At 39.3% G+C, this 24,978-nt stretch overlaps 1 protein-coding gene and 1 long non-coding RNA gene across 3 annotated transcripts in view; both read left to right on the forward strand.

Moving 5' to 3' along the window:
• The window catches only part of DHRSX (dehydrogenase/reductase X-linked), a 168,161-nt gene that overhangs the window by 39,220 nt on the left and 103,963 nt on the right, over window positions 1–24,978 (forward strand). For both annotated transcript variants that reach the window (XM_040534609.1, XM_040534598.1), the window contains one exon: window positions 10,644–10,712. In XM_040534609.1, the coding sequence (XP_040390543.1) occupies window positions 10,644–10,712 (69 nt within the window). The remainder of the gene's footprint in view (window positions 1–10,643; window positions 10,713–24,978) is intronic.
• Window positions 525–5,543, forward strand: LOC121058725. The gene is made up of 2 exons (XR_005814318.1): window positions 525–825; window positions 4,899–5,543. It is a non-coding gene; the product is annotated as an uncharacterized LOC121058725 (long non-coding RNA).

Consider the following 24,978-nt stretch of genomic DNA (forward strand, 5'->3'; position numbering starts at 1 on the left):
ATGGATAGTCGCAGGGTTTATTCCAGCTGCAAGATTAAAACAGTCTCAAAAGCACATTAAATGCAATGACCTTCCATCCTTGTTGCTAACTGTAGGCCCCAAGTGTCCAGAGTATGCTTAAAATACCTCTTGTTACATTAGCACGTTCAGCTTCAGGCCACACAAGCAAAGCTTTAAACCTCAAATAAGACAGCAAGTGTGCTCACGTCTTCTATTGTAGGAGTTTTCACTGTATGTTTGTATGTAAGCATGAACATATGTGAAAAAAGTGTGGATGTTAGGTGAATTTGGGCTCGGAAGGGGGATCAGGCTCACATTTAGCTCGTGGTCAATTTTGCCCATTCACTGAAGGCTTTTCTCCCATTGCAGGGACTAAGTAATGGGAATGTTTAGCAATAAAGAATGATATACCTGCAGCGGGCAAATGAGTCAAACCCGAAAGTCTTATGTGAAGATGATTCACCACTTGTGATGGATGTGATTTTGACTCCATTTCATGTTTTAGAGGAGTCAATGTTTGAAATAACTTACTTTTAAATCCCATCTACCAGTGGAACAAGCGAAACAAATAAGTGGAAAGTATTCTACCTTGCGGAATATGAATAGTCACCATGTAAAAAGGCAATGGTTTCCCTTAAAGCATTTTCAGCAAGCAGTTACACTGTGCTTTTACAGCTTCTTACTTTCCAGCCCCAGCACGGCTGCACAAAACTCCTTTCTCCCACCAATGGTCTCTCTCTGCAGATGCTACTAGCCCAGCCCTCAGTCTCTTGATGGGAAAAAGGTCAGCATGAGTGCTGAAATGATGAAAGGAATTTTCTACAGGTTAGTTTGTTAGATTTCATTGCTGCTTTTTGCAACACTGTGATAGCATTGCTCACATTGAGCAGGGCTTTTACCACAGGAAAAAGCTGGGACCCCTGGCAAGGAAAGCTACTGCCACTAGTGGGCTTTTGGAGTCAACCATGCCGGGAGTTTGTGCTCCCTGTTACCCAATTTGTTACTTAATAAATAAGCTTGCATTTTCTTCTTCAGATGAGGCAAATGACAATTCATTTTTGTTGTCTATTTGTCAGGAGCTGATACTAAAGATGGTGTTTTGTATGGGATTCCAAATACATATGCTCTTAACAATAAGGACATCAAAAATCAAGGTGTCCCAGTCATTGTTATGACCACCATCCTGGTTCAGTTCTGATTCACAGTGATGACCACAGTTTTGTGAGTCTGAATTTAGATTGATTAGAAGCATAAATTCTTTGTATCCCTTCCATCCTTCATCACTGGGGTGAATGCATGTTAAAAATACTGACTTTAAAAAGGAGAGTTTCAGTTTGTTCCCTCCCACCCCTGAAAATTAATGAAAGAAAACTGAGGGGAAAAAAGGTGTGGCAATGTCTAGTATAGAAGCTTGATATTTTTGTCTGTAAATGGTGAATGAATATCAAAAGATTTCCATCTTGACAATGTTATACATGTGCTGCTTGTTATAAAACACCAGGTTCAGGGCAGTGTAATCAGACTTCAGTGTCTGAGTATATCAGTGTCACAATTTTCTACGACAATCTCACATTCTGAAGGAAACAGTCTCATTATATGTATAAATATATGTATATATTCAAGTGATTTATCTGAGCAATGAAATTTTGGCGTAAATAAATGTACTTCATAGCCAGACTCAGCGCTTCTTTGTGATCTCTGTAAGCCCTACAAGAGACCAAGGAGATATTTCTGTCATCTCTTTCATTCACATTAGTTTCCAGTTTTCAGGCTGGACTCTCTGCACAACATATCAGACAATTCTCATACAATATAATACTACAAAGTAACTTTAGAAGGATAATTAAACCCTACCAAGATGGTAAAATTATTCATTATCAAAGACAGTTTGATTTAATTTCAATTACTGAAATTTTATATGGGATACTTTAATAGTCTTTTCTTACTGGAGACAGATGTATGAGATGCTTGAGTATTTTTAATTTTAACACCACTCCAGTATCTTATATGTCCCATGCATAGCCCAGAGGACTGACTGCAGCTGAGAGTTCAGAAATCCTAAGTATATGTCTTGGGAAACCTGGTTGATTAATATTTGCAGAATATCTTGAAAATACCTATCATGGGACAAAGGTATTCTCTGGATATCAGATGATAAAACGGCAACAGAGGATTGACCAAATTTGTTGGATATTATTATAACTACACACACTGATTACCTGTGCAATTAAGCCTGGGCGGCTTAATTAAGTAAGCATAAGCAAGGGAAAGGGAAAAGCCACTTGCTTGGCAAGGCACAATAGAATCATTAAGGTTGGAAAAGACCTCTAAGACCATCTGGTCCAACCATCCCCCTACCACCAATATCACCGACTAAACCACGTCCCCAAGCACCACGTCCAACCTTTCCTTAAACACCCCCAGGAACGGTGATGCCACCCCCTCCCCGGGGCAACCCGTTCCAATGCCTGACTGCTCTTTCTGAGAAGAAATGTCTCCTAATTTCCAACCTGAACGTCCCCTAGGGCAACTTGAGGCCATTCCCTCTAGTCCTATCACTAGTTATCTGTGAGAAGAGGCCGACCCCCAGCTCCCCACACCTTCCTTTCAGGTAGCTGTAGAGAACACTAAGGTCTCCCCTGAGCCTCCTCTTCTCCAGGCTGAACAACCCCAGTTCCCTCAGCTGCTCCTCACAGGACTTGTGTTTCAGGCCCTTCACCAGCTTCGTAGCCCTTCTCTGGACACGCTCCAGGGCCTCGATGTCCTTCTTGTAGTGAGGGGCCCAAAGCTGAACACAGTACTCGAGGTGCAGCCTCACCAAAGCTGAAATATACCATATATTTCAGCTATTATACATGTATATATATATATGTACATACATATATAATATACCAATACTATAAACGATTAGTCTTACAGCTGATAAGCAACAGCCAGGGAAGCTGTCGACCTTGCATGTTCTCTGTCACAACGCTGGATGTCTCCTTCACCAGGCAGCACCCCAGGCCAGCCATCAGGAGCTACCCTGAGCTTGAGTTGGGGAGCTGCTTTTACAGGGCTGTGACTTTCAGTTGTCTGACTGACCTGCTAATACGAGTGTCTCAGGTGTGTTTCTATAAGGCTGCTGCTCCGTGAACAGCTGCACTGTTTGCTGTGTGTCTACTGTTGGGTGAACAGTCTGTTGATGTCCCTGAGGACGTTGTCTAGACCGTTCTTGAGCGACTGAGTGGGTCAACACAGCTGTGAATTGCTTGTGAGCAGTCCATTGATATCTTTAAGGACTACCACATGATAAATCACAGATTTCTCAGTGTAAGTTGGTACTGGAAGCAAGTTTCATAAGCACTCTTTTGTCCTGTTGTCACATGCCATACCTGAGGAAAGGAGCATCTCACCACACTATCAAACAGCAGTTATGCAGAATATTTTATGTTAGAGTTTGGAACAATTAAAACCAAGGTCAATTTGTAAAACAGACTGAGAGCCTAGATATGACAGTTCTGGTGTCTGTATAAAAGAAAACTACGCAGAGTTAACTCCCAGTCAAGGGGTTTTCAAACAGTCCCAGAACTCTGAGCAAACTGAAATACTTCTCGTGTCCGCTTAGTATTTTCCTGTCCATTAGTATTTTATCTACTAACCTTCAGTGCTGGAGCTGTGTGGCTCTTAATCTTGGTTTATTTTATTTTATTGGAACTTTGTTTTTAAAATTCATGACTTCAGGTTATTTTAGTTTGTGTTCATACATTTCAAAATAATCTTAAAGCAAATTAGCCAAGCCGAAATGCCCAATTTGAAGACCGTGTCATATCTTATTGCATGTGAATTTTTATAATAAATTAGACCTCAAGTTCTGATCAGTCCTCAAAAATTAACTATGCTGAGGGAGTAAAAGAAACAACTGGGATTCATTAGTTCTAGATTTCCTATAACACTTAGTAAAATATAGTTTTTTTTAATTTTTTTTTTTATCATAAAACTAGAAAGTATGCAAAATAAGCAGCTAAAAAGATACAGTGTTTATGAATAGTATGGTGATTATTATAAACTGTGTAGAAATAAATACCACCCATTAGAAAAAAAATAAGCCACTGTGATTAAAAACAAAGTTTCTCGATAGAATAAAAGTATTTCGGTACTACTATCTTTTGCATTGAATCTTAACACATCCTTAATGTAGTAGAAGCATAAGGTGAGCAAATGTGCTTGGTAGGCATTTTTAGGAAAAACATTGTGGATAGTCCAGTGAATATGAAAAAAAACACAGGCATTATAATAGACACAAAATTAAATACGTGATGATAAACTTTGAAAGAGTCACTGCAGTTTTTCTTATCATGGTAATTCGAACAGCTGTTGAATTCATTTAATTTTGATTTTCAAAATCTTTTGTCAAGGCTTATGCCAAAAGATTTTAAAGTTGATAAGAGATAGATCTCCTGTAGATTAATAACTGATTAGAAGCCAAATAAACAACATCTAGGAATGATTCAACTTTGGGATGGAGCAAAGGGACTCCTGATCCTGTAGACGTGTGTTCAGTATATTTATAAAAAGTACAGAAAAGGCTAAACAGTGAGATGATACATTTTGTGCAAAGGTGTTTAGGACAGTCAAACTAATTGGACTGCTCATTATTAAGGGATTTGAACATCTGACACACTAGGAGAGCCTGAGAAAGCTGGGACTGTTCAGCCTGGAGAGGGAAAGGCTCAGGGGAACCTTAAATGTGTGTATAAATACCTGACAGGGGTAGTAGAGAAGATGAAACCATGCACATCCCAGCAGTGCCCAGTGACAGGACAAGATGCAATGCACACAGAAAATTCAATTTAAGCATATGAAAACACTTTTTTTTTTTTTTTTTTTTTTTTTTTTTTTTTTTTTTTTGCCTTGAGGGTGGTCAAACACTGGCACAGATCTCCCATAGACGTGGTGGAGTCTCCAGCCTTGGAGATGCTTGAAGCCTGACGGGACACAGCCCTGAGCAACCTGCTGTAGCTGACCTTGCTCTGAACAGAGGGTCGGACTGGAGGGTATCCAGAGGTGACTTCCTGCCTCAGCCATGCTGTGAGCTTGTGAAATCCTAACTATCATGAAGAACAATGAAGAATCTCATAATATTGAATGACTGGGTGATGACAGCATGGGTAAATACTGAGACTCAGTAAATGCAAATACTGCATATGAGGAAAGCCAACCATAGCTGTATATTTACAAGAATAGGATCCAAATTAACTACTACCACTCCAAAAATAACAAGAATAAGAAAATAATTTGTGATTTACTGTTGAAAGTTCTCTGTAAAACATCTTCAATATTCAATGCCAGTCAAAAAGGCAAATAAAATCTTATTACTTAGCAGGAAAGAAAACAAAAACAAGATGTGAAGTGTCCACTTCCTTTGTAGAAATCATTGTTTGAGCTTGTTGTGAATACTCCAAAGGAGCCTGGTAGAACTGGAAAAAAGCAGAGAAGGATGATGAGGAATATGGGATGGCTCTGTGTAAGGTGGGGCTAATAAACAAAGGTTCTTCTGCTTGCAAACAGATGACTGAGGTGTGATATCATAAAGGCTTATATGAGTGTTACAGAGAAAGTGAATAAGAAGTGGTTATTTTCTCTCTATTATACACAAAGTAGCGAACATCCAACAATTTAAAAAGAGGAACAACTGAAGTACAACCTTTCTAATCCAATTAAATGTGTCATTAAATCACAGACTTTGTTGTCCCAGAACACTTTGGAGGCCAAGTGCTTGAAGGAATTGAAAATGCGATGAGATGAAGAAGTGGAGGGTAGGTTCACAGAGAGGCTAGGAGTGACCTTTGATTCAGGAAACCTCTTAAACTACTTGCTGCTGGAATGGTGTATCAGAAAACATCACTCTAGTTTTAATGCTGACACTGACACTTTTTTCAGCACCTGCTACAGGTCGTTGTTGGAAACAGCACTTTTCTGGTTGTATCTCTGGTTTGATAAACAGGGGCATTCTCATCTTCTCTTGGAAGAGTTGGGGTTGCTGAAACTTAGGGCAAGAATGATGATTTGTTTTCTGTTTGCAAACTGACCTCCTCCTCCTTACTCAGTTTTGCTTCTTTTCTCAAAAGCACGCTCACAGCGATATTTTTGCCTTTCATGTCAAAAAGGCATGTATTAAATCACGAGTGCTGTACAATGAACTGGGTGACAAAGGCCACGTGGTACGTCTAGACATAAGGAAGCTGTGTGTCACTTTCTCAATGCCTTTTTGTACCAGGACACATCCTTATACCTGACTTTATTGAATAACAAAATAATGACTTGGAAATTTCATGGGCGAGACCCAAGACCTATATTCCTTTTTCCTAAGCAAGATGTTTTTTATACAAGACTTTACAGATTTCTCATCATTAGAGCTTTTGGGGGGCAGTTATTTGTCTCTCGGAGGCACTGTTATGCAGTGCCATGCACACTCACAAAATCAAAATCTTTATACCACTAGCTGGTATGACTTTTTTATTTTTATTTTTTATTTTTATTTTTATTTTTTATTTTTATTTTTATTTTTATTTTTATTTTTTATTTTTATTTTTTATTTTTATTTTTTTCTGGAGACTTTGGGTTCTCTTGCAAGCCCAGTCTTCTGGCCTGTGCTCCACTTGGATCAGTTCCCTTCAGTCATAATGAGGATTATGCTACTCTGAGGAGACTCCTTAATTCAAATTCACATTTGGAACCTCTTGTGTATTCTGTTGCACAAAGACACCTAACCATCACCGTGTGTAACTTTTTAATCGTATGGTATACCAAGTTTATTACCATACTACCAAGCTTCTCCTGGCAACGTGCATATGCATTAGAGTTTGTGGACACCACTTCTAAACTTGGATTACTTGAAGTGATCGGTGAATATCTTTGCATTACACCTACCACATCTGCAAGTCAACTTTCCTGCTACCCTCCCACCAGAGAGCCAAGCATTGGCTCCCCACCTCTTTCCAAAACACCATAGCCAAAGCGGGCCATGCTGAGGGCCATATGGCAGGCTGCTAACCCTGAAAAGCTATTTAGTTTTAGAGATTAACTGCTATATAATTATGGCTAAATAAGAAAAGGGGGTTGCTGCCAGTTGAGAGCCATGCTACGGCAAAGGGTGGCCCTCAGCCTCCAGGCTGGAGGGGCTGGATATTTCTCTGATCTGCTGTGTCCTGGGTATTTTGGATTTGCTCAGTGTCCATTTCAGGAGCTTTTTATTTGTGTTTTGGTTTTGTGTTCATTTGTTGAAAGTCATGAAATTCTCCCTTTGCTAACTCTGGCTTTTAAAATTTGTGCTTTTATTCTTTCCAGGCAATCTTAAGCTTCACAGGCTATATTGTTGTTCATAGATTATTCTAAATGTCTTTCTAGTGTCTTGCAGTGCATTCCCTTCAAAGGTCAAGATGGCAAATTCCCATTTCTATTAAAAAAAATGCAAAAAGCCTTGCTTTTTGTCAAATCAATTTTGTACATTAGTTATGAGTTATCAGTGATTAGTAATTATTGTTTTGGAGAGATTTTCACCTTCTAAGGAATTAAGAATATTTTATAAAGAACACATGTAAATATATTAGTACCCCTTAACTAGCAACAGTGTAAGTGTTTCTGTAATGTACAAATTCATTCATCCATGCCAGGCTTCTGAGGGCTGTATTTTTCCATCCTTATTCAGGCTGAGCAATACTCTGTGACAGTTCTATTGAAATCCCTGAAACAACTTTCAGAGTTAGAATCTACTTAAACTGATTAAGGTGACAGAGTCTGACCTTTAGGGTAAGATCCAAAGCCTCCTACTGCTGATAAGATTTTTTCTGTGTACTTCTGCGGTGTCTTTAGTTCAATGTGCTTTGACTTGTGACATTTGTGTAGAAAAATGTTGAAGAGGAGAGTCAATTTTTTTGACTAAAAGTTGTATTTGAATTTATCTCTCTCTTTTTTTTTCTTTTTTTTTTTTTTTCAATATGACCTTCGGTATTTTGCTAAGAACTAGAATTTTTAATGCTATTAATATGATATCTCTTTTTATACAGATGCATCCATTCAGACTGGAATTTATTTTTGTTTTATTTTCAGAGCTGGTTGTAGTCAGTGTTATTATTGAATCAGTCTCACCTGAATTATTGACTATTCTATGGGGACAGAGAAGGAAAGCATCAGACAGGGCACTGAACAGCTTGCATAAACACTTCTTGAGACAACCGTATGCATTTTGAGCTCCCAATAGACACTTTAAATTTGCAAGAAAAGCATGATTATTACAGTTTTAGGTACTTCCATGATCTAAGCGCTCGAGACATCGAGTCCCTTCTTCTTAAAGCTTTTGTTCAGATTCCCTCACTGCATAAAAGCATGATCTATCTTCACCTTCTCATCCTCCTCTCCACTTGAATCCAGGGTAGGCAGAGCTTACGCTACAGATGCTATTGAGCTTAAAATGGATACATTCTGGCTTGGATAAGTATGGCACATTGAGCATACAAAAAATATGGTGAATCATCGGCAAAAAGTCAAGCAAAGATGATTCTCCTGTATATCACAAAGTTTTTCTAAACAGTTGTTACAAATACACTTCTGAGAATCTAAAATACCTGACGTTGGTAAGAATTTGACCTTCATTTAATAAAACACCACCCGGCTTAGTTTAGAGCACTCTACTCCTGTTTAGCGTGGTTGGAAGTTGTGCCCTTTAGTGAATCATTTACATCAAAAAGATACACAGATTTTGTTTGATTTTTACCAACCTAAAGACAATTGTGGTAGCTTGTCGACTTGAAAAGTATTTTTTTTAACTTAAAATAATTAATGTAGAACTTAAAAGGAGGCTGCTCGTTTTCATGCTTACTATTTACTTTGCTTAGAGGATCCCACAAGGATATACTTGAAGAGAAGCAGTGCAACCTGTCCCTTTCTTCTTCCACCCATCCTCAGGAAGGGGATGCTGACCCCCTTAAGCAAAATCAGAGGTGTAGATCACTCTCCCAGTCCTATGGTATCTTTGTGATACTTGTCTTTGAACTTTTTTGTAAGGATTTTGATAATTTGTTCAGTCTCCTTATTCTTTCTTACAGAATTTTCTTTGAAAGAAGTATTTCAAAAGCCTCAGTCGCAGTAGCAGCTTTCACTGAGGCTGTTTCAATTTTACAGTACTTAAGCTTCAGAATCTAGTTTCCAAACTCTCTGTTGAATCAGGCTGGAAACAGACATTTGAAGTGACTGTTTAGCAAAATAATTATTTTATCCCAGTGGTCTAGAATGAAAAACATGCAAATATGAATAAAATGAGCTCATTTGGAGGGCACTGAGCTTCAATGAATAACCATTTATATAACAGCAAAATAACGCAAATTAAAATCTGTTGTGAACACAAGCTCTCTTATAAGAAAAAATTAAGTGAACATACTGAGAGTTAAAGACACTGGAGGCTTAATAAGTGTGTTCACTGCACGAGGAGTGCTGAATGAAAGAGGAATCGCATCAGACCTTCACAGAGTTGGCACCAAACTATTTTTGTTTCCCAAAACAATACTATTATCTGGTGTTACAACACACTGAGCTTGAAACCTTACTCTACTAAATCACTTTGGGTGAAACAGTGAGGAAAACCAATCCTTCACCTATCATCCTTGTGCCCAGATTTCCCCGGAGGTGGCAGTTTCACTGGGGGGTTTTTTGTTGACAGTGCATCTGTATCTGGAAATTAGCATCAAGCTGAACGTTTCTGTTCTTTAAAGACTTGGATGGCTTTAAGCAAAACAAACAAACAAACAAAAAAACACAAATGTCTGCTTTGTTGTTTTTGTTTGCTTGCTTGTTTGTTTGGTTTTTAATTCTTATTCTTTCTTGGTCAGTCTGGGCAGTATAATTCCAGAGTTAATGTACATTATAAAGAACAGTTATAGGCCAGTATGATCCTAGGTTTTCTGTGAGTATTCTCTTCAGTATCTGAAATGTTAAATTTATTTATTTTGGCTACATTTATGTAAATGTCGAGTCTTCTTGGCTATCATCAAGTCAAAGACATATATTACCTTCAGATATCAGTGTTGCAAATCATTGTTTTTACTCCTCAAATACAGACGCACAGCAAAATTGCTAAACAAATGTCAGATAATTATTAACTGTCCACCTGAGCTGAATGGCACAAAAGGCATTTATTTGATGCTTAATCATATTTTCTGTTAGTAATGGTAAAACTTTTCCTGAGCATTCAGAACAGGTTATTCAGAATTCAGGTTAGCAGGGCCTTTCCTCCAGCTGTGAAGTTCTTCATTTTGGAAAGAGCAGAGGGAGGTCCACTCTCACCTACAGTAAAGCTTTTTTAGAGTCTGGATGTGATATAATTCATGTGGCTCACAGATTTACATCTACATTCAGCTGTTCCAGCCAGCAGGTGGTCATAACTTGCATGAATAAATGAGATGAATAAGCAGAACTCATGTGAACAGCAGGGCATTTGTACAGAGCTCTTTAAAGACCTCTGCTGCTCTGACAACAATGAATCACACATTTTCACTTAAAACTCATAACTGGTTTTACACTGTGGTTAACCTGTAATGATAGCAGGCGTATATTCACTGTCCTTAAGTTGTTTGCATCACTAATTTTGTGTTTCTGTATTGTGACAGCTGGAAACAGCGAGAGTGAGGGCCAAGAAGCGGTGAGGAAAATAAAAGAAGAAACTTTGACTGGAAAAGGTAACATACTACATCCTTTTCTTTATTCCTGTATTGTTGCTGAAGCTTCTCTTATATGAAATCGCCTTGTGTATCGTTAAAGTTTTCTAGTTTTGAGAAATTAATTCTTCAATCTGACACAGGATTAAGATATTTTTGTTAAAATGCACTTGATTTCCTCATTGTAGGTCATTGCAAAAGAGCTGGCTGCAAGTTACTGTCTGCGTGTGCGTGTGTGTGCATGTGCACAATGGTTTAATGACTGAGCAGAAAATCAGAACGGTAGTCATTTTTACTAAGGAGAGGATGACAGCAAGTTAGAGAGGGTGCACTCTTTTTCATTGCTGGCCTTGCCCGTCATGGTGTGTATGATCCCATAAAAAGGGTGATTTTTTGAAGATGTTCCTAAAAGAACTGGGCTGCCCAAATGTACTATTTGATGCATGGCTAAGGCTTATAATCAGTCACGACAGTTTTGTTTTTTTTTTTAATAGATGGACCTTTCATATAAAGCCAAAATTCTTGTGTTTTTGTGGTTCTTTCGGGTTTGTTGTGTTTTAATCTGATGAGAGATCATGTTGAGAGAGGCATAAGGAGAGCAGAGCTTCATATCTGAGAAAAAGCATATTGCAAATATCTGTTGTGTGATTATAACTTGCAATTTATGATGGAGGTTAGTGCATCTAATATTTTCATCTCTTGGATTCCTTGGGTGTAGTTCCTAGTAGTGTGTGATGATTCACTGCTGCCACTTTGATGTATCATTTTTGGCAAAATAATAGAGCAGTGTTGGTACTCCACCCTATTTAGGATCTTCATGGTTTCTTCTGAGATCTGATTCTGTTTTTGTGCCTCTAATAATTACTGTTATGATGATCAAAATAAGTTAATTATTGTGTAAAAAAACCCTTTCATTAAGATTTATCTTTTGACTTAAATAAATGTGCACCCATCATAGCCTCAGGATACATGTATGCTAGTTAAAAGCATCATAAATTAAGGCATAGTCAGAAGGATCATGAAAGGAAAAAGGTAATTATTACATCATTTAAATCTTTTGCTGGAAGTTTCTGTACAGAAACCAAAAACATTTGGAATTAATTACATCACATGACCCACATGAGGTCAAATAAACCAGGTTCTGCCTTGTTTTCTCACATCTCTGTGACAGCAGACCTTTCCAGCATCATAGGCTTACCTGATTGTTCTGAACAAAGTAAGCTTTAAACTTCAGTTAGAAACTTCGTCAAGATATAGCTGGCAGGTGGAGGAAAATTAAATTGCATATAACGTTGACTGAAGTTGTTCCTCACTATAATTATGATGACTGAGGCTTTAGTAGATTCAGGACCTGATAGACTTAGCCTAAAACAAACTAGAAGAGTATAACCTTTGCAGAATGTGTCTCTGATTGGGTGATATTTATATTTGTAAGTGCATTACTGTACTAAGGACTCAAGTCTGGGAAGCAGTCCTGTGCTATTGCTGCTCATAATTTGCACATTGTTGAAATATGTGTGCAGGTATTGTGCAGGACTACCCTGTGAAAACACACCACCTTTCCAAAGGCAACAGTTCAATGTCTGTTTAGTCACTGCATTAAAACATGATCAGTTACCTTGACCGTTTCCTTTTTTTGAGCACTTTCAGTATACAGCATACGGGTTATACAGTAAAACAGAGCAAGAGACCTTGTCCTCTCCTTATTGCCTCCCTGAACAACATGCCGCACAAACGTCACCAGAGACAGCTCTGGGAAAAGGTCAGGCTTGTTGAATGCGTGTAATTACAGTGTTTTCAAGGCGATGCCATCCTTCTACTTCTTGGCCCACTGTCTGCCTGGGGCTCTGTCTGCTATCTAAAGGTAAGTAGTTTTACTTGACATAATTTGCACTCACTTCAGGGACAAGTGAGATTCAGAGGATGTACATAAATGGTTCCTATGAGGTAGCCAATGAGCAGTAATGTGTTAACAGCTTCAGAGGAGGATGGTGGATAATAACATGGCTATGCACAGAGGTTATGCTTTTCTTGCAGCAGCATCAGGGCAAGACATGAAGAGGGGGCTGGTAACATTTTTGAATAGAAGGAAGCAGGAAGCCTGATTTCCTATGCTGGAAGCATTGAAACTAGAGCCAGTGCAACAAAGATGGAAAAGCGCTGGAGAGGGAGGCAGTTGTGGCAGTTCCTCTACGAGGTGGCAATGCTAAAGGGACAAAGAAAATCTAAGCAACGTGTCACATCACCTCTTCCTACCACCCACCCTCTCCCATGGTACTATACCAGAAGCCTCCTTGGTTCCTCTTTCCCTACTTCTGTTGACTCAAGGGTTTTCTCAACTGCCTCCTCTAAGACAAAGCAGTTGAAGCCATCAGATATCCAGAACAGACCAGGAGAAGTGCTGCATTATCATTATTATCAATTATCAAATGGACGCTTTTTCCAAAAGGCCAAGGGCAACAGATTGCTATGTTCTGAATCGTAAAGCTTTGGGGAAGCCAAAGTGATGTGGGCATTTATCTTGCTTCCATTTATTAAATTGGGAACGTGTACTGTTAATAGTAGTAATTATATGGCTGGGAAAATTGTTGATGGCTAGGAATTGCCACAGATATTCTAATTGTGTAAGTTTTGATTGTATGCATTGGGCGTGTCTGTATTAGTGCATTAGTTCATATCAGGAGAGCGCTTTTCAGACAATGCTCAAATGTTGCCTGCTTGCTGAGCTCTGGTCCTCATCTGGAAGGGCACTGCAGGTTGTGACCTGGATTCTCCTTGGAACAACCTAACCTGGGTGGGAGATGAGCTGCAGCAGTAAAAGACCATCAGAGCAAACTTATTTTCTGAAATAAGAGTTTCAGCAATCTAGAGAAATGTGTATATCAGGTCTCCAGCCCAAAATGAGCTCTAGAGGTCCATTTCTGTTGATCCAAACTACTCGTGAATGTAGCCATAACCACAGTTGGAAGCCCTGAACAAACTACACAGAGTTACAGAACTTGGAAATTTCTGCGATAAACTCATCTGTCAGTGATACTAGAAAAAAAATCTTTCCATGTACCTAGCAGAGTGTGTCTCCTGACTCAGTTACCCTCAGTTTACATCTCTGCAAATGAAAGCTGTTTTCAGCCTGATGATTACAAACATACAAATGTTGGAAACTAATATATAAACATGAATGAAAACTTTATTCATTCCAGCATAGGTTCAGCAATTAGCAAAAGTTTATGCATAAATATAACATAGCACAGTACCAAGGAAATACTCTCACAACTGCAATGTAGGAGCAGGAGTTGCAACTAGACTCAAAGGAGGAAAAAATAAAAGTTAGTGAGAATATGGGGTGTAAAAGTCATATTAAGCACAGACCTCTTCAAAAGGAGAAGCCTGTGTTTAATCTCACCCAACATTTTTTGTGGCAATTCAAATAAAACCACAATTATAAAGCTAAGCACTAAATCCACAGCATTCATAAGGCTTCCATTTGAAGCTAGGTGAGAAAGGAAGAGGAGACTTTCTCACTCAGAGCCAGAGGAATGCAGAGGTTAGCATGGTGGCAACCAAATTGTGTCATTTACAGTCTGAGCCACATCAAGGCAGCGTGGGCCAAGCAGTAGGAGGAATGATATCTCCTTAAAAACACTGCAATTCACATACATTCAACAAGCCTGGCCTTTTCCCAAAGCTTTCTCTGGAGATGTTTGCACTACATATTGCTTAGCAAGGAGAAGACAAGGTCTCTTGCTCCCTTTTGTTATACAACCTTTTATTGAGCAAGGAGATTTTCCTTGTTATCAGAGATCTGAGATCGAAGAGTTTGCCCAAAAGAGGAAGGGGTAATCTAGCCAATAGGTACCAAGCATAACTGCAGAATAACTCACGGGTGGTTACTCCACTGGGGCTTATTTATATGTCATGTAGCAATTTTAACAGTATAGTTCACATTTTTCTCACTTATACCTGTTTGTTGTTGGCTTTCCCTTCAGGAGAGAGGAAGTCAAGTGCCCAGTGTTCCCAATTTCCAAGATTTTAGATTTGTTTTTGCCCAAGAGTTTATGGTGGCATGGGCCAAGGTTGTGTAAGCCAGTTTAGGAAAAATCAACGTTTTATTAAAACGTGTGAAAATGTCACCCAGGATTGTTTCTTTGACATGGCAAACGATGTCATTATGGAAGTGGTCATCCAGTTGGTGAAAAAAAGTAGAAAATATCTGTTGTTGAGATGTATTATCTATCTATAAGTGTGCATAAACATGTGTGATTTATGCTTGCTCATGTCACATTTGTTTTCCATGGTATAGTAGTTAGTAAAAGGGTGACATGCTGAGTTCATGGCAATATCTGACAAGGATGCTCTGTCCCTTCTACTACGTTCCTCCTTTAGCATATCCTTTTCCTACCACTGCTGATGCTGAAAGACCTGTAGGAATGTTTTAATGTTATTTCTAGCAACTTCAGTACAGTTTTCATCTACATGGTTTCTTTTTTCCTGCTGCTGTGTTATTGCCACTACTTAGTGTTGGCAGGTCAAGGTCTGCCCTTGTTACAATTGTACAACTGAACTCTGGGCTCATGTCTTCTTGAAAGACAGAAGTTGGCAATATGAAAGAGGAGTAAAGAAGTCTCTATCTGACGGTGTGTTACTTTGCAGGACCCTGCAAGGGACTCTGGAACACTTCTGTCTTGTCACTTGAAGAACCTTGCCTAAGATTTTTTTTTCTTCCCATAGGCTAGTCTAGGGTTAGTTATATCAAGTATATTCAAGCCATATGAAAATACTTAAATCTTGAAGAATATTGTATGTGTTAAGCTTAACCCAGGTCTGTAAGGACTGGGTCCTTAGTGTGCATGAGGGACAGAAGACCCCTTGCAAGAGTGCAGTAAACTAATACAGAGGCTAACACAGTTTCTTTGTGCTCTTACCACGTATGTCCCCTGTGCAGTAAAGTGACTCTTTGCTCTGTAATAACCAGGGGTAGGTGTCTCCAGAGGCCTGCAATAAAACCAGCTAGGTAAATAGTTTGCAAATACATTGCCATGCTTTTCTGTTTGTTTTAGATTATACTTCAGTGCAAAAACATGGTTAAATTCATTGTCTGCTTGCTCCTTTCTTTTTTGTTCTCCTTTTGACTTTTAACATAACATGGTAAAATTTTCCTCTCAGCGCTTACCGATATTTGGAACAATAGAGAATCTCCCATTTTTTGTGATTCTTCAGGCACCTTAGAAAATGAGTTGTCATGTTAATAGGGTGGCAATCCAGACATTAAGAGCAATACAAATACGGTAAAAATAAAATAAAATTTAGCTAAAGATCTTATTAGTGAGATGAAGATAAAGTCTTTGAAATATAAAATGTATTCATAATGCAGGCACAAGCTCTGCCTGTTACTTTCCTAAATTCCCATTTCCATTGGAAATGCGAAACATATTTCATTAACAGGCTCAGCCACTAGGAAACGTGATTTTCTCTTATTTAAATTAATTCTAATTGAAACTTAGAGACAAAGAAGTGCACAGGTGTAGCTGTAGGCAGAATAACAAAATCCTTTCAAATGTTTTGAAATGATTTTCTGACTATAAATCACCTAAGCTTTGTGTGACTAAAGGGACTGGAGCTCTGAGGTTAGAATTTTGCTGATTATGCTGCCTTACTGAAAGGCATATCAGACAAAAGGAATTTTAAAGATAAATTGCCTCTTCAAGGCCTGAAAGTACTCCCATTTCCCCCTTTCTACAGGATTTTGATCCTCCTTTATGTACCTCTAGAGTCATGACGTCAAGCAGTGGCCTGATAGAGGTGCTCCTGGGTTTGACATCTGCCATAGCGTTCCATTATTTTTTCAGGCACAAGAGGTATTTGCAGGCAGGTTCTGTGAGCTATTTCCAGACCTTGTCAGTCCTCAAGAAAACTGCCAGAGAATGCTGAAAGATAAAGCCAAGAAAAAGGCAATTTGTTTTCTCTCTGGAATGCTTTCATATATCTTTTTTCCAAGATCTACTTTATATAATCCTATCTTCCATGGGCTATATGTAGGACTTCAGAAGTTAATTTGCTTATAACAAGTAGAATATTTTCTGTGCAAATGCCATCAGCTTCTGCACTAGGGATCCAGCTGTCAGGAGAGCAGAGAACTTGCAACTTGAGGTAAACACTGGAAAATCAGAGCCTATATTTGAAGCACTTACGGGCTGTACACATAACCTTCCAAGTGTGAGCTGAATGTAAACAAGCGGGCTGTAGTCTACCTGGGTGTGCAGGCAGTGCCGGCGTTACACTGTCGGCTCCAAATTCTTCCTGTCACAGTGAAGTGAGACATTCCCTCAGACTGGTGTCATCCTCCTGGCTGCTTTTTGGCCTTGTGAGCAGCAGTGAGTGCAGTCAGCTTCATCTTGAAAGGCACAGGGACTCTGACTTGAAAAGAAACCCCCCAAAATAAGGAGCACTCAGGCATAGGAAGCACAGGCATCACTGCAGGCGTACTGCAAGGCTCCAGAACGAGCCCCAGGCTTCTTCTTTCCTGGGACCTTCACACCTCTGAAGGGGAAATGCTAGTGTGCCCATGCATAACTTGCGTTTTGAGGGCTGTTTTTCAACAGCAAAGAATAACAGCTTTGAACAGATGTCTGATTTTGTAAACGAGTTACAAGCTCTGTGCAAGGAGAATATCCAGTGGATGGTCATAGCTGACTGAGGGCCTGGAGCACCCCTCCTACGAGGAGAGGCTGAGAGAGCTGGGAATCGTCAGCCTGGAGGAGATGAAGCTCAGGGGGCCTTCTCTGTGGGTATAAATACACTGTGGGAGAGCTAAGGAGGAGGGAGCTGGGCTTTTCTTCTCAGTGGTGGCCAGTGGCAGGACATGAGGCAATGGGCACAAACCGACATTCAAGAAATCCCATTTAAACATAAGAAAACTCATTTTATTTTATTTTTGCACTCTGTGGGCTATTGGGTACTGGCACAGGTTACCCAGAGACATGGTAGACTCTCCAACCTTGAAGATCTTCAAAAGCCACCTGGACATGGCCCCGGGCAACCAGCTGTAGCAGCTGACCCTACTCTGAGCAGAGGTTGGGACTGGAGGTACCCAGAGGTGCTTGTAGCTCTGTGATTCTATGAAATTTTAGCAGCCAGAAACACAGGAGAACCTGTCTGCTGACTACTGGGCTTTGTCCTCTATCTTTGTGGCATAAAGCATTGCTTGTGAAGTCCTGACTACAAATGCTGTAACTTACATAGATTCCTGGTGTGCAAACTCTTCAAGGAATTCTGTCAGTTTACATGCAGTGCCCATAAGAAGGCTCCTGGGCACCACTAATGGTAAGAACAGCCATAACGTGACCATAATGCAGTCTTCGGAAAGAGGTATTTGAGAACAACTTTGGAGAAGTGTAAAAAAAAAAACACCTTTCTAAGCAGATAAAGTACCTGTTTTATGGATAAACAAAGAAAAGTGATGGAACATTGAAAAGTGATGGAACATTGATTTTGAGAGCAATATTCCATGTAAAAAGGCCTGGAAACATTGCCCGTGCATCTAGAACAGCTTGCCCTTCTCGTTGTTATTATTATTATTATATTTTTAAAGCAGATCATAGACTAATATATTTTATGTTAAGACTTAAATTTTAAAACTAAAGTCTCAAATAAAATGTGTTCAAGATTACATGATGCATGACATCCCTGCCACATTTTCACAATCAGAATGGAAATTAGCATGCTCATGTACTTCAAAACCCTTCTCAGTCTAATTAAAGGCTTGCAGGAAACGTGTAATGCCAGCGCATTTTTATAGTCTTTTCTGTTACTTTGTGCTATAAAATCTTGCTTGTAAGAAGAAGAAATCTTCCTAAAGAGATGAATAAACACTTGAATTAATCAAAACATCTAATGTGAGAATCATTAATAATGTCTAATAATCATGCCAGGATTTGGATTTTTCCTCTTAAATTGAGGCTGTGTTTCTTGGCAATATGCTGTGAAATGTTACCCGTCTTACTAATTTCCCCACGATCATTTTTGGCTGTGTTTTATTCCTTTTTGACTATTAAGTCTGCCACAGTCTTCTCTTACCACCATTACTGTTGGTTTCAGGCTGCTTGGAAGGAGTAGCTCTTCACAACTGATGTGACTTGAAGAAACAAAATAAATCAAATTGTGTTTCCAACACTTAGTTTGACCTAGAAGAAAGATAATCTTTGTCAGTGTTTTGCCTCCCAAGCATGGAAAATCTGTGGGCCTATGGTAGAAGAGAGATCTCCACGGCTCTGGGCAAGATTTCCTTTTGTCCTGTGTTTCCTCTCACCCCACAGCAATCTCACTTATGCTCACATACTTTTGCTTTTTTTTAACAATTTGCAGCTACTAAACTTCCTGGAACATGGATCTTATTTAAATAGGATGGTGTCTGTACTTCTTTCTCTTTAGGAATTTGATGGCGTATCAGGGAAAAAGAAGATATATATTTTGCAGGGGAGGAAAGGAAAAATATTAGAAGGAAAAAAGCAGCTCCTCCTGTTCAAAACTGTCATGGCAGTTGGTGGCTTCTGAACTGGAGGTGCGTGAAATATTCTCTTTCCAACTCAAAATCTTGCAAGCTTGGTCCTAGATTATATTTTACAATTGAAACTCTGTCAATAATTGCAAAAAATCCATGGCCCCAACTGGAACAAATTTTCATGAAGACAGAGAAATGTGTTTGTTTTGATGGGAATATTTATTGTGGGTAGAGAGAGAGAGAAAAACATTTTGGCCTTTTATGTGCAAAATAAAGGAGGGAAAGTGCTGCTGCCAAGTAGAAGGGATTAACTTGAAACATGGTAGGTTGTGGTCAGGTCAATAAAGACCAAAGGGTTTTCATCTAAACTCATTATGGGTTTCTTATGTTCAGACTATCAAAGATAATCTTTGGTTTAGAATCTCGACCTAAAAATCTTCTTGAATTAAGAAGCTGCTGCATATCGATGCTCTGTGTTGATTTACGAATGCATGCTATCCAGCAAATTTTTAAACAGAATTTTGCAAAGATTTTGTTAAATAGAAGATTTTGTTTAAAAATTGGCACAAAATGGAAATTTCCTGTGGATAAGACTATTTTCCTGTGAAGCCGAGCATACTTTCCATCATTCTGGCATATTTTTGTATTTAAGATGATGCCTAATTAATTGTTCAGTGTCTAAGTGAAGTCTTCAAATGGGATTTCCTTCAATATTTGTTCCTGAATGCAGAAGGCAAAGTACATCTCAAGTGCCATGAAGGCCTTATACTTTGAAACAACAGACCATAGGTAGAGAAATGGCAGAAAATCTAACTTGATATAGAAGTAGTGCGTCTTACAAAGGTGGTGTAGCGAGCAGTTCTCCTGGGAGTCTTACTAAGGTTAAGATGATCTGAAATGGCTGGCTAAAGATTGGTATCTTAGAAGATATATGAAATGATTTTTTAGTCCGGAATCATAATCCAGTAGTTACCGTGACAACTACTGGTGATATATAACTATTTTGTATTTGCCTCTCCAGATGCCCCTTCAGCCAGACCAACAGATAGAATATAGATTTTTCCTTTTTTTTTTTTTTCTTTTTTCCTTGAATTGTAGCTCTGAAAACATGCTATTCAGAAAGCAGCATCTTTTTCTGTGTGTTCTCTTAGCAGGATAAAATACTACATTTGCCTTTGCTTATAAAAGAGAACAATTTGTGGCAGCATTCACATATTATCCAATTATCTGCCAAACAGTGACTTTTTGTATAAATTTGACTGGTGTGTTCACGTTAACCAACATGAGGATATGTACAGATTAAATCTGAATAAACCTGGGGTTTCAGGTAATGAAAATGAAGTCACTGAGGGAACAATTCTGCCTTTCTCTGTTTCAAGTGGCATGGGTGAGCATAGCCTGTGGTTTGCTTGCACTATGTAGAGCTGGAGGAAGGGCACAGGGCAGAGCAACTCGCATTTGCTGTGTGTTGCAGAGCAGAGCTGCCAGAGTTTTTCTTCATCTCAATGCAGGTAAAAGTGCTGAGGGGAGGTGAAGAGTTTAAGTCTGGATTTGTATTTATCGGTGTGAATTTTGGCTCCAAAGTGAGTGCTCTAGCTTGTGCTCTTGCTGAAGCTTAAATATTTAAATATGATGTGCCATTGAGAGAGGTTTTAATTAGGATTTTTTCCTTTTAGATGCAGAAGAGTTCATCAAGCTCAATTACTGGCATTAAAGTTAACCTCACAAGGGTAGACCAGAAACACCATTCTTAGGCTGTGTGAAAATCTAGCACCTGTATCCTGTGGTCCCTTGAGCATTTTACCTTCTTTTCTGGAGCTAGTATTTTGCAGTATTTTAATATTTTGAAAAACTGTGCTTTTGTGCCACCAAAGGCTCTGCATGTAGGTTGGTTTCAGAAGCTGGAAGCCAAAGGGCTGACCCTTTGGCCTGGTTAGCAGAGCGCTACCTGCCAGCCCGGCATTCAGGCATTTGTAAGGCAGCAGAACTAGGCCAGGATAGGGAATTAATTAATTTCTCATGGCCCACAGTAAGAAGCATGTGCTGCAGGGAGATGGGATTCAGGGTGGCATGCTGAGTCGCAGGGGACAGTTGTATAAGGAGAAGGTTGGAGCCGAAAAGGAAGACTGCAGTCATGGGTCTGTCCCTGACTGCGGCCTGGTCTGCGTCTGTGTGTCCTCTGCAGGCCTGTCTGCTGTCTGTCTGCACTGCACAGTCCCCCGGGGTGTGGACCTGAGCATGCTCGTCCTGCAGGTGGGCTTGGCGGCCCCTCTGCACAAACTGGCATCACATCAGTCTTGGACCGTTGGACAAATGTCCCTCTGCCCTCCAGGGTGCAGCGTCTCCTGTCACTGCTGAGGAAGGAGAAGCACCATTACCTGAAAACCCTGGAAAAGCAGTAAAAATTGGCAGGGCACATACATTATCCAAAAAGGAATCACAGACACTTTTTCCAGTCATTACGGATTGACCAAGTCACTCAATTTTACTGTGAAAGAAAGGTCGGAACGGGACTTTTTGAAATACACTATCTTCTAGTAGTCAAAGAGGATAAAAATTACTGCTGTTTTTCCTTCTTTTTTTTTTTTTTTTTTTAGCACCAAGTGAGATTATATGTAACTAATGATATAAGGATAGTTCAGTCTCAGAGGGATTGTATAAATTTACACTAACAGCAATAAATTATTCTTTGACTTTAAAAGTAGATTTTCTGCTTGACCATTTATAGTTTTTAAACTGCATTGTTTTGCAGATTATTTTCATGTTATCATTTGTCTATATATTGTACTATTTGAGTAAAATAAAAATCAGCATACAACTGCAACGGAGGCTGTAAAAGTGAGGATATAAGTACGCTGTCAAAGAACAGCTGAATGGGATAGGTATAATGGGAGAAAATGGGAAAAAAAGGAAAACAAAGAGAGGACAGAATGGCAAAAAAACCCAAAACCATACAATATAAATTCCACATTCTATATTCTGTTTTCTTTTTGAATCACTATATTTATTTAATTTTGTTTTACATTTAAATGGGAAATAGACACTTAAGAAACTAGCAAGCAAGTTAATAAGCCCAACAAAACTGAGAGATGCTAAATAGTGAGAGGAAAGGGAAGCTAAACAGAAAAACAGCACAAAGAGTAGAAAATGATAGAGAAGCATAAGAAGACCGAGATAAAGAACCTGGAAAGAGGTTATAGCCACTTAAGTTTGAAAATGTGTATGATAATGTTCAGAAAATATGAGGTGCAGGGGCTGGTTGTTTTTTGCTGTATATGTAAATCAGACTTCGAGTAGATGTCCCTGAGGAAACAATTGTAGTCACTCCACACTTCAGGACTTCGTTGTTCAGAGTTGCATTCATCACACTAACAGAGTAGAGAAACTCTCACAGAATTGTGTCCTGGTTGACAATAACACAGCTTTTCTAGCCACGCTAGCTTGCAATGCATGAGCTGGGCTAGAACAAAGCATGCAAGGCTGATGCTTTGCTTTAAGTCTCGTTTATATCCTCCAGGCAGTATTTAAGAGGTTATTGGATTTGTTCTGGCCCTCAGCTTACATATCTCCCCCTACCCTTCTGTCAAGGAAAATTGCTTTATTTTCCTTTCCATTCTGTGTACATAACTTTCATAATCTTCTCTGAAGGTCTTCCAAATCATTTAGTGTTCCTGGCATAATTGTATTTCCATCTCTGTCTCTCTCTCATCCTTCTCCCTTTCTGTCTTCTCCCCACCTTTCCCTCTCTTTCTTACTCTCCCTCTCTTTCTCCTCTTCCTACCTCTTTCCCTTTCTCTTTATTTTTTTTAAGAACGGGAAATACAGCTTTATAGCATACATCTTGCTGCTTCATATTCTGTTTAAAATGGTGTTCATGTGCTCCTAGGAGTTGCTTTACATTCTCTGGTTTGCATACTTCAAGCGTGCAGTAAATATCAATAGGAACAGTCTGTACTTTTACTGTACCTGTACATTTTCAATTTAAAAATTGATCTCAGGTTAATGGCGCTTGCATAGTCAGAAGAAATGAACATTTTTAAAGGAACAATGTGATATGGTATTCTGCACATTTCATCTAATATGCTAAGTTGTATTTAGTTTCTCCTTTGCTGGCCTCTGAGAGCAAAAAACAAGCTCCTTCATTGATTTTGTATGGGATTGGAAGAGTACACACTGATGATCTGGATCACATATCTTATCTCTGGCAACTATTCTGTTACATTACTTTCAAAGCTGTCAAATTGAAAAACAAAGTAAGAGTGACATGTTATGTCCAATGGGTGTTTGTGTCCTAGCAGGAGGTATTATGCTAGCCTTGGGGAAAGCCTAAAAGACAACTTCCATTATTACTCATCTGCAAGCCAGAAAAAGAATAATTAAGCTAATTTTCTCTGAATGAGAGGAAATAACTCCTGATGGGTTTTCCCTCTTCCTTTACTCCTTTTCCTGCTCTGTCTGTCCCCATGTCTCCCTGGCTTCTCCACTCCTGCTAAGCCCATCCCTCCGTCCTTTCCCCAAACCTTTCTTCTCAAGTCCCAATTGTATGTTTTTCTAACTGTTTCTTGTTTCATTTTTTATTATTATTTTTAGAATTGCAAATTATGAGTTTGACTGCTGTCTCTATCCACTGACACCCATTTCTGCCTTTGGCAGTCAAACTGCAGTTGAAGGGTATGAGCTTAACGTTGAGTTACCATCCATGTCTTTCCATCACTGCCCCCAACCAGTTCCTCGGTAATGTTGATCTCATTTGCCTTTAAAATGAGAACTCTTGGCTCATCCATTGCTGTCCGTCTGGACATTCAAGCACCATTTTCTTCTTTAGGCTAGCTGGGAGAGGAATTGAGTAATGGTGCAAGAAAGCAGCGACAGGAAGACCAGCTTGGCTGGAGGGCATTGCATTTGGAAGCTCCAGAGCCCTCCATGTGCTGGGTGTGCTTAGGGGAGCAGTGCCCCACACACACTGCTTTCTGGGAGTGGGCACCTACACTCCAACAGGTGCTGAGGAGATCGTGAAGGTAGGGCAGTGCCTTCCCCAAATGCAGGATGGGTTCATCAACAGTTGATGATAAAGGCCCTATGTTTAGGTAGAGGGATCTTCCAGCTATCAGAAAGGCTGAAGCATCCTAAAAGAACAGAGGACCGGAAGGAGAGGGCACAAGGCTTACTCAAGAGAAGAAAAGAGAGGTCACAGAAAGCAGTCATGGCTCCATGCCATGGCATGGAGACACAGAGGTTCCCTGTGCTGCCAGGGACTGGAGACTCACACCACCTCTATGCATTTTGTAAAATGAGAAGTTGAAAGTAGATCACAGATTACCACCCTGGTTTTAAAACCCTGTTCATTCTTTTTTCCCCTCTTCTGTGGCAAACGCTGGTGTGTGCATTTGAAGTGCTACTGTCGGTGCATATTGACCAAGTTCTCAGGCATTTTTAAAGTACTGGAAGTTCTTTTAGTGGTTTTATGTTCATGCTGAACATGAACAACAAACCGTTAGAAACCTGTGAAACCACATTGGAGATTCAGAAAAACAGAAGAAAAAATCTTAATGTTATCATTTCTTTCTTGACATTAATTTTTTGAGTTGACCTGTATCCTCCTTTACTAAGGGCCTAGCAAGTCAAAAGATCCTCCCTAAAAAGTAAGCATTAAGGAAAGCTAAACATAATAATGTGGCCAGATTGGAACTCGGTATTTACTCAGCACTAAGAAGAAATGTCAAGGATTTTGCATCTAACAGTTTGAATGATTACCTTCAATAAACATGAATCACAAATTGATTTTTGCAT

Source organism: Cygnus olor, chromosome 1 (assembly GCF_009769625.2).
Source record: "Cygnus olor isolate bCygOlo1 chromosome 1, bCygOlo1.pri.v2, whole genome shotgun sequence".
NCBI lineage: Eukaryota > Metazoa > Chordata > Aves > Anseriformes > Anatidae > Cygnus > Cygnus olor.